This window comes from Apodemus sylvaticus, chromosome 5, assembly GCF_947179515.1.
Source record: "Apodemus sylvaticus chromosome 5, mApoSyl1.1, whole genome shotgun sequence".
NCBI lineage: Eukaryota > Metazoa > Chordata > Mammalia > Rodentia > Muridae > Apodemus > Apodemus sylvaticus.
Window position 1 is genome coordinate 127641490 of NC_067476.1, and position 13224 is coordinate 127654713.

The following is a 13224-nucleotide window of genomic DNA, read 5'->3' on the forward strand; positions in this document are numbered from 1 at the left end:
GTAGGAGTCAGGGGACAACTTTGGAGAGTTGGTTGTTTCTTTCTACCATATGGATGACAAGCATTCAGGACTTTGGGCTTGGTGGAAGTGCTCCCACCCACAGAGCTATCTTTCCAGCCTGGTAGTGTGAGTCTAGAGGAAATAACTGGGAACAACCTTAGTGTGCAGCAACGGGGGATATCAACTAAATAAGCCATGATGCGTGCACATAAATCTATATTACAATGAAACATGGAGCTGCTGGAGGAAGTGTGAAGAGGAACTGGCACAGTACATTGCCAGGTGGAAAGGCTGGACTGTAAGTTCCCGCCCATTGGGGGACGGAGAGAACACCTGCTTTCTCAGGGGCAGGACTGCTTCTGAGCAGAAGAGCTCCAGGCCCCCACGAAGAAGATGACCATGCACTCTAAGCCTTTTGTTACTCACATGCTATATTACATAAACATAAATAATGTGAGTGTTTTGATTAAAAATTAGGCAACCCTGTTCACAAAAGAAATTTCAGTGGTCAATAAATGTGGAAAGGTTTAACCTCAAAATATGCAAACCAAATGGCTGTGCGAAGGGCTTCTCAGCTCCAGAATATCAAACTATTATTTCTATCTTCAAATGCTTAATACAGAAAACATAGGAAATGTCCTCCTCTCCATAGGGAGACCTTGGTGGACAGGGTACCCAGAAAGGCTCAGTCTTTTCTGTTGTTGGTATGGTTGTCTTGTTTCATTTTTGTTTTGTTTTTTCAAGGTAGGCTTTATCTGTGTAGCTCTGACTGTCCTAGAACTGTGTAGACCAGGATGGCCTCAAACTCAGAGATCTGCGGCCTTTGGCCCCCTGAGTCCTGGGATTAAAGGAGTGCCCCCACCGCCACTGGTGAGCTCAGTCTTACAGTGCCTACCATGGCTCCGCACCAGTCACAGAAGGATGCCTCCCAGAGGTTCTGACAGCCACACCTGGAGCAGGAGATGGTCTCCCCATTTCGAGTGGGTGGACGAGGGACTTCATCTCCACTGCACAGCCACTGCTGAACAAAGCAGCATTGACAGGCGGTCAGAACTACGTTCTCCAGCTCCCAGGCCATCCACAGAAAGAATCAACGCCAAAAAACGACAGAAACTAGAACTACCCCCACCTTGGGACAAATGGAGTAAAAGATTCATTTATGATTGTTTGTTTGAAACAGGGTCTCTACATAATCCTGTCGATATAGACCTGGGTGGCCTCAAATTCAGAGACTCTCCTTCCTCTTCCTCCCACGTGCTGGGATTAAAGGTGTGTATCACTAAACCTCGCCCACACTCACCACCATGAGTTTTTAAGCTCATGTTTGTGGTGCTTTGAATATGCTTGGCCCTTGGGGAGTGGTACTGTGGTACTGTTAGGAGGTGTGGTCTTGTTGGAGGAAGGAAGTGTGTCACTGTGGGGGTGGGCAGTCAGATCAAGATGCTGAACTCTCAGTCCCTCCTGTGCCATGCCTGCCTGGATGCTGCCATGTTCCCTCCTTGATGATAATGGACTGAACCTCTGAACCTGTAAGCCAGCCTCAAACTAAATATTGTCCTTTATAAGAGTTGCCTTGGTCATGGTGTCTATTCATGGCAATGGAAACTGTAACTAAGACAATATTCCTTCCTGGAAACCACAGGAAGGAAGTCAATGAAAATGGTCCTCCTATATGTCTGTACTCCTCTATATCACTGGTATCTCAGGCTGAGCAAGCCAACTGTTGATTAATAGCCATGCAGGGCCATGACTGAGACTTATCTTCTACCCTTCGCCCTAATGAAATGTTGCTTTATTTTCCATTCTGGGCATGGAAATGGTAGGGTAAGGGAAGAGCCACTTTTATTCTATCTTGTAAGAGCACAGTTGAGGCTGGAAGGATGACTCAGTAGTTAAAGAGAACATGCCACTCTTTGAGAGGATCCCAGTTCAACTCCCAGCACCTATATGGTAGTTAACAACTGTCTGTAACTCTAGTTCTAGGGAGTCTGATACTTTCTTCTGATCACTGAGGATACAAAGCATACAAGGGGCACACAGAAATATGTGCAGACAAAACACCGATAAACATAAAATAAATCATAAAATGTAGAAAAAAAAACTAAGAGCATATTTATTTGTACCACATACTGTAGAACCTGAAGACCCACCAGGGCCAGCTGCTGACAGCTTGTTTTGAGCTACTCTTTAACACGAGTGTCTCTAGGAAGGCTCTCTGGGAAGGATGTAAACTGTATCACTGGGGCTATGAGAACCCTTACCACACACGGGCAATAGTGTGGGAAGCAGTTCGGGGAGAAGCTCCAACACTGTGAATCTCAGAGGCGAGGCTGCCACATGACCAGAGACAGCCTTTGCAATGATTCGCTGCTTTTCTTCAGATTCTCTGTAAAGTGTGCCAGCTGGTGATGGAATGGGGAAGGCAGACTGTGGAATGTTAGTTCCCTGGCTTCCCAGATTGCCATATCTCTCAATAAAGTGCAGTTTCTTGACTCAGTTCCTATCTCTGGTCCCTGGCTTCAATTTTTTAGTTACACAAGGAATTCTTTTATTGTGAAGAGGAAAATGGTTGTTTCTTGAGAATTTCTAACACTGTTGCATAGACCTGGTTCAGAACCTGGTTCCTTATTTACTATTGTGTAATATGACAGCCTCTCACTTTCCCAATGGGGATGACAGTAAAAGTGGCAGTTCTGTGCCTAGATGCAGGGGGATGACAGTAAAAGTGGCAGTTCTGTGCCTAGATGCAGGCAGGCACTGGTCTGCAACCGTATGTCTCATTTTACAGCCTGTTGTCCAGGATTTCGGTCTGCATCCTCACGGGTCTGTAGTGGGTTTGGGATCTTCAATGCCAAGTGAGTATGAGACTCTCAGCATAGGATCAAGTTCTACACCTTAATTTTCTGTCTCTCTGGACTTTCTGACTTATGCACGTGAAAGGGCTCTAGTTCTACATTCCACCTCGCTTATGCAATACCAGTGATCCTGGCACCCAGCCGTCAAATAGTTATCGAATCAGTGAATACTGATCCAATTAATACACACAAACATGTACTGCTATATATTCCATATGTAATACTAAATATATGGACCACAAAAATATTTCTCTAAAGACAATTTTCTCTCAAAGATCGTCAATTACTTTACTGTATTTGCCCAGATGAACCCTGCTTAACTCAGGGTACCTTCTTATCCAAAAAATAGAACCTTTTTTTTTATATATAGAAAAGGTTCCTATCTATCAGTTTATAACATGGGGAACTGAGGAGGGAGGGGCCATATCAGTTCATAACACAGGGAGCTGAGGAAGGGTATTTCTATGTCCATTAACCTGGTTTCTGTGCAATCAGAGACAGGCTCTTTGGGATAATCCAAAAGCATAATTCTTTGGAAACTTTTGCTTTAGATCTTACATTTCAATTATCATAATATTAATTTTTTCTTTTTAAAAATAAAAAGATTGATCTTATTTTATCTGAGTATTTTTCTATATGTATGTATGTATGTATGTATGTATGTGTACAGAGCCATATTGGGGCAGTCTTGCACTTGGTCAGAGTTTGACTTTGGTCAAGGTTAACTTCTCCCAGTTAGCCAGGATCCTTCTCCACCCAGGGTGGAGCGCTCGAAGTAAAGGTTAAGTTCATTGTTCCTGCAGGTCTAGGAATTCCTGAATTAAGCAGGTGACCCACCCAGCTGCCGGAGCAGTCAAGACAAGGACCTCCAAGAGAAGCTAGACAACTTCCACCGGAACTCAGCCTGGAGTCTGGGGGGAAGGGTTTGCCCAAACTGTTAAAAGGTCTGGCGCCATTAAAGTTTCTGGCTTTGATCAGTGAACATTGTCTTAGCCGCACTTCTTTTCGCCCCTCTTCCCTATTTATTCCTCAGCTTCTGTTCCAGAAACCCACTTCGTAATAGCTACAGGCAGCTATGGAACCCTACATGTATGTATGTATGCGTAGCACGTGCATGCCTTGTGCTAGAGGACCTGACACACTTCCTCCAACAAGGCCACACCTCCTCATGGTGCCACTCCCTAGGCCAAGCGTATTCAAACCTTCACAATTCTCAATGAAAAATTTGAAGGCTTTGGGATTAGAACCCCACGCTGGCAAAATCTCTGTCAACATTTAACTTAGTGGCTTAGCAATTAGGAGCATGTACTGCTCCTGCAGGTAACCTAGTTTCGGTGTCAAGACCCACATGGTGGCTCACGACCATCCATAATTTCAGTTGCAGGGAATACGGTGCCCTTTTCTGATGTCTTCAGGTGCCCTCCTCCTAGCAGTCTTCTCCTGTTTGCATTCGGAACAAGATGTAGAAGACTCAGCTCCTACAGCACTGTGTCTGCCTGCACACTGCCATGCTTCCTGCCATGAAGATATAGACTGAACCTCTGAACAGGCAAGCCAGTCCAATTAAATGTTGTCCCTTATAAGAGTTGTGTTGGTCACGTGTCTCTCCACAACAATGGAAACCCCAACTAAGACAAAGAGTAAAGTCCAAGTGGGCTTTAAGTTGCTTTAAGGAAATAAAAATGGTCTTACCCTATCCTATCAGTGTTGCTAAACAAAGACACAAAGCTATCACATTGAACATGCATTGCTATTTTCTGCCATTTCTATAAACACAATCATTCTAACACCTAAATCCATATAAGCCATCAACTTTGGGGCCCAGGAGACATGTTTTAGCAGTTAAGATCACTGGTTGCTTTTGCAGAAGACCAGGATTTGATTCTCTGCTTCCAAATGGTAGCTCACAATTATCTATACCTCCAGTTTCAGGGGATTCAACGATCTCTTCTGACAGCCATGATTATCAGATATGCACATGGTGCACATGCATGCATGCATGTAGGCAAGACACTCATAGATGTAAAATAAAATAAATCTATTTTTTTCCAATTTTTATATTGCTCCTAAATGGTTTTGTTGACAGATGAAAACCAGAAATGGAAGACTCATATCATTGGCTGTTAATATAATTGACTTAACATGTATTACTTTTGATAAGAAGTCCAAAATCCAAAGATAAGAGGAAGAAGAAAGAAGGGATGAAAATTCTCTTACATTATTTCTGCAGGCTCTTGGTCTTATAATTTAGGATAGCCTTGTTAAACTCACAATCCTCCTGCTTTGGTTTTACAAGCAGTGGGATTATAGAAGTGTGACCACACACTCAGTTTCATGTGTCCCACGGTGGTTTCAAATTGAGAATGACCTTGAACTTCAGATTGTACTGCCTCTGCCTCCTAATGCTTACAGTGTGTGCCAGCACACACTTTATGGAGTGCTTGGACTCAAACTCAGAGCCTCAGGAATACCAGGCAAAAAAGTTACCAAATGAGCTATCTCTAGCCAAAAGTTAAATCTTTGGATGAGAAGTTTACCTGAGTCTGTTGGACGGTTCGTGCCATGAGTGCCACCATTTTCTCCTGTGACGCTTTCTTAACCTCACTATCATAATCTATATCAGCTGCTATGGAAAGTGACAGTGCATTTCATGATGACAGAATTCTAAAAATCTGAGCCCGCCTTACCAGACAGCTACAAATATAAGATTCCCCCCAATTTACAACGGATTTGATTTGGGACTAATGTGTGGATGCTCTGGTTAATTTTGCCAGTCTCATTAGCCTATTTCCACGGTTGGTTCTGAAAATTCAGCTATGGAACAGGGATAACTTTTTTTTTTTAAGCTTACACAGATTTTCCTTTAGGTGGCAATGGAGTATGGCTGGACAGCTATAAAGTCTGCTCCTGATGCTAAAAGGCTCTGGAGAGTGGACAAGCACGCACATGAGGGAGGTGAGTTATGCAAATTTAGTTCCAGTCTTAGCCTCTGGCCTGGGGCTAAGAGCACAGCACACAACACAGGCCAAGTAGGAGGCAGAAGGCCGGAGTGAGGGGGCCCAGGAAACAAAAGCTGAATGCAAGTGCTCTTTTTCCCCTCCTTTTCTCGAACAGTTGAAGGCAGAGGTTAGAACATTCTTACAAGGTGTGCAGTGCACAGGTGCAGGATATGTGTAACTATAGTAGGAAGGAGGAGGTCAGGGAATGAGGTCATGTCCTACCTAATGGCATTCTCTCGTCACCACTTTGACATGCCTAGCAAAATACATGATGCAAATACTAGGATCTAAATCATGTGTGCAGGGGTTTCCCCACATGGGAGCATTCAACAAATTTTAATTAATAAGAATAATTTATACAGTGGGCTGGAGGGATAGCTCGGAGGTAAAAAGCACTGACTGCTCTTCCAGGGGACCTGGGTTCAGCGCCCAATTGGCTGTTAATAAGTGTCTCTAATTCCAGACCTAGGGGATCTACCGCCCTCTTTTGGCTTCTGCAGGCACTGCATGCATTTCTCTGTTTTGTGCAAGGCATGATGTATGTGCAGTGGTCATCTCTGTCACCCAGCAAGTGCGTGATCCTTTACTTATCCTTTTTGGATGGTAAGAACACAACATTTAGTTTCTTGGAACGGTTCAAAGCTATAGTGAGTAATGATGATCAATAACACAGGTGAGAAAAATTAAGTAGTCATAATGAAGTACAAAACAGCTCTTGACTGTATCTTCAGAAGCACAGTCTATCTTTCACCAACTTCTCCCTAAACCATCACCTGACAGTCTCTGCGGGGTTGTTTTTTTTATGATTCCTTCACATCATGCATGTAAATGAGATCATTCAGTATGTGACTCTGCCTGTCTTATTTCACACTGAGCATAATGTCTCTATGTAACAGATGAAAGGAGTTTCTTCCTTTTAAAGCCTGAATGGTATTCTATGCAGTATGCATGCTATGTTTTCTAATTGTTCCTCTGCTAATTAAGTCAGGTTAATGTTGTATATTACTACTATGGACTGAGATGATCAGGGGCTGCTGCTATCTCTTTAGCATACTGATATTTTCTTTGGGTATATATGCAGTAGTAAGACTGCTGGATCACATGATAATCTATCGTTAAATTTTAGAGTTATCTCCAGACTGTTTTCCATAGGTTTATATTAATTTACATTTCCATCAATAGTGTAAAGGATTCTTCTTTTCCCAGACTCACCAGCATTTGTTCTTTTTGTCTTTTTGATAGCGGCCATTATAACTGGGGTGAGGCAATGTCTCATTTTAAAAGTTGCTTTGTGTGTACGCGTGTGCACACATGTCTACCATGGAGGGCACGGGAGGCCAGAGGACAACTTTGGGAGTTGGCTTTGTCCTTCCACCCTGGGTTCCAGGGATCAAACTTGGGTTGTGTTCTTTGCTTGCCGAGCCACCTCCCTGGCCTCTAGCTGGTGGTTAGGGGTGTTGAACATTTTCAAGAGCCTCTAGGCTATTTGTAACTTTTAAGAGTCTCTACTTGAGTCCTTTGTTCCTATTTCCACCATCTTTTGTCCTGGAGTTGCTTTAGTCTGTCAGTACCGGGTGGTAACTCCTGGTGAAGTGCAGTGTCTCCTTCCACCCTGCTCTATCTTTATCCTGCTGATCCCTTTGCTGTGCAGACCTGGCTTCCTTTTGTGTAGCTCTATTTGTCTATTTCTACCTTTGTTACTGTATTTTAGGGTCATAGCCAAAAAGTCTTCACTAGAAAATGCCCTGAGGTTTCCTTTGTTTCGTCTAGTAGCTTTGTAGTTTCAAGTCTTAGGTTTCAAATCTTTAGTTCATTTTTAATCGATTGTTGTACATATAAGAAAAGGTTCCAGTTTCATTCTTCTCCAGGCTGAGATCGTGTTTTCTTAGCACAATTTATTAAAGAAATTGTCCTTTCCTCATTTTATGTTCTTAGAGTCTTTGTTCAAAATCAACTGGTGGGGAGGATGGGGAGACGACTCAGTGGTAAAAGGATTGCTTTCCAGAGGACCCCAGTTCAATTTCCATCTCCCAATCATCTGTAACTCTAGTCTGAGGATATCCAATACCATCTTCTGGCCTTTGAGGACACCAGGCATACACGTGGTGCACAGATATATATGATAACAAAACACTCATACATATGTAATAAGTAAATATACAAAAAAATAAGCAAATAAGTAAGTCAATAAATAAATAAATATTTTAAAATATCAGTTGGTGGTAAATGTGTGGGTTTATTCCTGGGCTGGCTATGCTGCTATTTGGCTCCACTGGCCTGTATACATGTCTTATATGCATCTTATATGTCCTTTGCTGTTTGATTACTAAGGCTTTTTTTCAGAAGGTGTGATGCCTTCAGTTTTGTTCTTTTTGCTTAAGATTGCTTTGACTATTTCAAGTCTTTAGTAATTCCACGTGAATTTCAGGATTATTTTCCTCCATTTTTTTTTTAAAAGTCATTGAAATTTTGACAATATTTCCCTGAATCTGTAGGCTGCTTTGGAAACTACACAGTTTATTGATGTTAGTTATTCTGGTGTCGAAGCATGGAATAACCTTCCACTGATCCCTGTCTTCTTTTTGCTCTGCCGTGTTTTTGAGACAGAGTCTTGCTGTGTAGCCAAGGTTGACATGGAATTCCTGCTTCTCCTGCCCAGCCCTACTGCTGGCTTGGTACCATGCTCAGATAGTCTTCTATTTCTTTTATTGCTGCTTTAAACTTTTCATTTTTTATGTTTTTATCTAATTACTTACTATCTCTTCTTCAAAACATGCTAGATGAAATAGGAAAACAAAAAACAAAACCAAACCAAAAGCAAACAAACTGAATATCCAGCAGTGCATGTATGTGTACACATCATAAACAGAAAATGTGAAGGAAAAAAAAAGGCAAGGCATGGTGACATACACCTTTAATTCTTTAAGCACTTAATCAGGAAGCTGAGGCAGGCAGATCTTTGTGAGCCTCATCAATATAGTGAGTCCCAGGCCAGCCAGGGTTACATAATGAGACCAGCCAGGGTTACATAATGAGACCCTGTTTAAAAAGACATTAAACAAGTGAGCAAATAAGTCAAAAGAAAGTTGAAAAAAGAGGACCAAATAAAAATCAAAGCAAATAGAGAAAAATAATAAAAAGCAAAATAAAAACCAGGATGTAAAATGTGAAGACTTTAAAAGGACCTCAAAGTTCACACATCGCTGGCCTGATGGGAGGATGGGGCAAGGCGCCCGTATTATCAAGATATGGGGAGCATCGAACCACAGACCCTATGGACAGTATAAGGTGACGTCATAAGGTAACATGCATGACGTGTTGGAAAGGAGTGATATTATAGGGTTAAATGTGTGATAACGTCTGTACCGGTGTAAAAAATGAAATTGGAGACAGAAATAAACGGAAAGCTATCCCATGTTCAGGTATCAGAATTACCACCGAGTAACAGTGGAGGTCAGAGGAGAAATTTGGAAGTCAATTCTTCCCTATTGCCAAGTCCATGGAACTAAGGTTGCCAAGCTTCTGCGGCAAGCACTTTCATCTGCTGGGCCATCTTGCAGCCCTATTTTGTGTCTCATACTGGTCTTTCTCCCCACTATATGTCTTACTTCTCCACTAATATCAACTGCAGGGGGCGGGGCAGAAGGAAGACAGAGCAGCTTTAGAACTCCTGGAATGTGGCCCACTGGTCAGCACAACCAAGGTGGGTGAGCCTCGGAAGGCAGGGCCCAGAGGACCGTGTGTCCTGAGGACTTCATGCTTACAGAGTTCTGCTCTGCTTGTGGCCTTCCCAGTCATCTCATCCTTTATAATCTATGCACTGTGGGAAAACTCTAAGGGGGCGCTTCACTGGGCAGGGTTGTTGTCATTTACAGTCATAGAAACTGAGCTTTCCCAAGGATTGCTGCTGGAGCAGATTAATGACTCAACCACCACCCTTAGGAAGAACTTAGAGGCTGGGCGGTGGTGGCGCACACCTGTGATCCCAGCACCTGGGAGGCAGAGGCAGGTGGATTTCTGAGTTCGAGGCCAGCCTGGTCTACAGAGTGAGTTCCAGGATAGCCAGGGCTATACAGAGAAACCCTGTCTCGGAAAAACCAAAAATAAATAAAATAAAATAAAATAATAAAATAAAATAAAATAACTCAGAGATGTAGACTATTGGTGAAGTTAACATGTTTTTGTTAGTGGCATTGCTGTAGAAAATCTTGGGGAACAATTTAAAGTTCAGCAAGGCGCACTCTTGACAGTTGAGCCCGGGCATTTTGAGGTCAGGGCAGCAGAGCAAAGACAGGCCGACCAGCACCAGCTCATCTGACTTTCTTCCTAATGCTGGACTGGCGAGCAAGGCAATGATTACTTGTACCCATCTTCCCCCTCTCCTTCCTGGTATGATTTAATAAAACAGCGTTAATGAGTATGTGTGCCTTGAGGATTTAAAGTAAAAGAGACTGATTTTTATATAAAAGTTTAGATTTGTCATTCTCTTAAGATTTTTTATAAGAGTATTTTTTAAGATAAGCAATAAGATGATTGATCCTTTCTTTGTAACTACAAATTATAGCCTGCTAGTAAGAGAATTGGCCGAGAAAATATCCTGCTTGCTTACACTTTGTTAATCTATAACAAGTTACTTAAACGTAAATGTACATGGGTCCTTGGGAATACTTTGGGCTTTTTTCCACCTGTAATATATAAAACATTTAATCACGTAAGGGTATTGGGGAACAAGCTGTTTTTCACTTGTACTCTTTGCAATCATTCACTTGAAGAAAAAACAGGATGAAACCACATTGTAATTTGTATATTGCCTTAAACATTTTTCTGAAATATATAAGCTATGGGAGAAAAAAAAATAAAGTTGTTGGAGCTTGTCAGAGCCTTGTTTCATCTACCAAGGTTGTGTGTGTGCTCGGGTGTGCTCTCTCTCTCTCTCTCTCACACACACACACACACACACACACATACACACACACACACACTTGTTTTCACCCTTTTCGATGGTCCTAGACAATTAAGCTTTGCTCAGAGAAAAGCCTGCTGAGTGACTAAATCTGACTCTAGCCCTCTCCTTAGGGCTGTATCTGACCAGTCGGAGCTTGCTTCAGCAAACAAAACTTAGTGGCTACCAAAGATAGGACATTCACATGCAGTCCACCTACCTCTTGTGTAGGAGGCAGGGTCCCCTCACAGGTGACACAGTATCTCAGATGAGCAGGGTTCCCAGTGCCACAGGTGCGACAGATCACTCTCTCCTTGACAACAGGGAAGTGCAAAGAGAATGAGCAACAAGGGGGTGAGGATGCCCCACAGACCTGGGGGTCAACTCCTGATGGTACAGCACCCAGTCAGGAATTCTACAATGGTCTTGGATTATTGAAAAAACCTATCATTGTCTGGCATTATGCCAGACAACTGAACACAGTTTTAAATGAGACAGAACTGCAAGCAAGCAAACAAATGGAAAATAGCATTCATTTGGTTTGAGGAAGACAATTTGGAATTTTACAATGTTCCCATATCCGGTATAGGAAAGCCAACAGTCAACAGGCTCTCTGCTTCGTAGCCTACAGTGTAAAGAGAAAGGCTTGAGACCAGCAGAAGCTCAGTCTGTGGATTTATAAGTCTGTTGGGTCCCAAGACTTTATGATGCTAAATAGGAATTAAGGTTTGTTCTATAGGTTCTGACTTCTATAGAATTTAAAGAAGTGACTGTCAGAAGAAAATATTTTTGGGTTTGTTTTGTTTTGTTGTTTTTTTTGAGACAGGGTTTCTCTGTGTAGCCCTGGCTGTCCTGGAACTCACTCTGTAGACCAGGCTGGCCTCGAACTCAGAAATCCACCTGCCTCTGCCTCCCAACTGCTGGGATTAAAGGCATGTGCCACCACTGCCCGGCTCAGAAGAAAATATTAATGCAGCTTCCAAGTTAGTTCACAAGATAAGGTGCAACCCAGAAATAGAGATGATGGATCTAGACAGAGCTAGAAATGGGGTGGGAAGCTGTAACTGCTAATAAGATTAGTAAAAGATTAGGGAAATCTCGCGCTTTGCACTTTGCTCTGGGATATTGGAAAATGCCTACAGGGCAAGACCCCACCCATGGAAGGCTGCAGTTTGTAAAATGCAAATTGACTGGAAAGAAGTGTACCACAGCTTAGGCCAGTGCAAGGTCAGCCACCAAGTAGCTCAGAGCAACAACTGTGGCCAGTTTATCTGGAGATGGCAGCAGGTTAGTACCCTCACTCTCAAGGACTGGTTTTGCAATCATAAAAAAAGAATGCAATGTCGAAGGGGTCATGAAAGCTTGCAACCATGTTTCAGGAAGCTAAAGGACAGGCAGTGTGTAGCAAGGTCAGGTTCCCACAAAGACACGCCGAGAAGCCGGGTACACAGTTGGCGCAGCCTGACTTACAGTGGAGATGCCAGGATATGAGCAGTTCTAACCACTCACAGCAGATTGAACAAACAAAAACACGAAGCCACTTCTTGAGCACAATTCTAAGTCCGTATTAGCCACAATGTGGAAATCTGAACACTAGGTAAAGCATTATCTAAGTTAGCTGTATTGCAATTTATCCTCAATCTGTTTGGGGGAATATGCGTATGTTCTCCCTTACAGATCCTATTGGCAGTTATATATTTGGGCCAGTATGATTTTCTAAGAATCAGAATGGGTTTGTCTACAAGACAGTTCACTATCATTAGTCCATTCCGCCAGCTGAAGACAGACACATAATCACTCACACATTACTTTCTTCGTATCTCATTCACATTTCCAGAGAATCACACTTCCTTACCTTTAAGTAGAGGCTGGCCTGTGGCCGCAGCTGTGGAGCAAGAGGAGCTTCACACACCACACAGATGTGGGTGTTCATGGGAACCATACTGCCGCATTCGGCACACACGCCCATCTGCTCAAAGGAAAAGGTCAGGTTTGCCTTGGGAGGTCAAGGCTGACAGGACTTAGTTCCTAAGGCTGGGTTTGCTTTTGGACACAGTTGAAATAACTTCCTTTCCTATGATTTTATCGCCAATAAGTGTAAAAACCTATTTACTCTAGAATGTGAACCTTAAGCCAAAGGTGAGCGGCAGACTGGAGCTTCCCAGGAAACGCCCATCTGCACAGAAGCCCAGGTTCTTCCTGGCCGCTGCCCCACCTCCTCTGGGCAGGGTCTCAGCACAGGGCAGGCCAAGAACAGCAGTGCTGTGGTCGCTACTGTAGGAGTCTGCCTTATCTGAAACACTGTTAAGATGGCAATCTGGGGCAAACAAGGAGGACCGGTGCTTCATGGTAATCGATGACCAGGTGAAGTGCCCAGGGAATTTTGTTTGTTACTGTTGGTTTTATTACATTGTGAGTAGATTCTTTT

At 43.0% G+C, this 13224-nt stretch overlaps 1 protein-coding gene across 3 annotated transcripts in view; it reads right to left on the bottom strand.

Moving 5' to 3' along the window:
- Dzank1 (double zinc ribbon and ankyrin repeat domains 1) overlaps window positions 1-13224 on the bottom strand; it is a 54096-nt gene that overhangs the window by 19835 nt on the left and 21037 nt on the right. For 2 of the 3 annotated variants that reach the window (XM_052183792.1, XM_052183794.1), the window contains exons 9-11: window positions 12652-12765; window positions 11017-11109; window positions 896-1021 (exon numbers count right to left, since the gene is read on the bottom strand). In XM_052183792.1, the coding sequence (XP_052039752.1) occupies window positions 896-1021; window positions 11017-11109; window positions 12652-12765 (333 nt within the window). The remainder of the gene's footprint in view (window positions 1-895; window positions 1022-11016; window positions 11110-12651; window positions 12766-13224) is intronic. The other variant, XM_052183793.1, reaches the window with a different exon arrangement.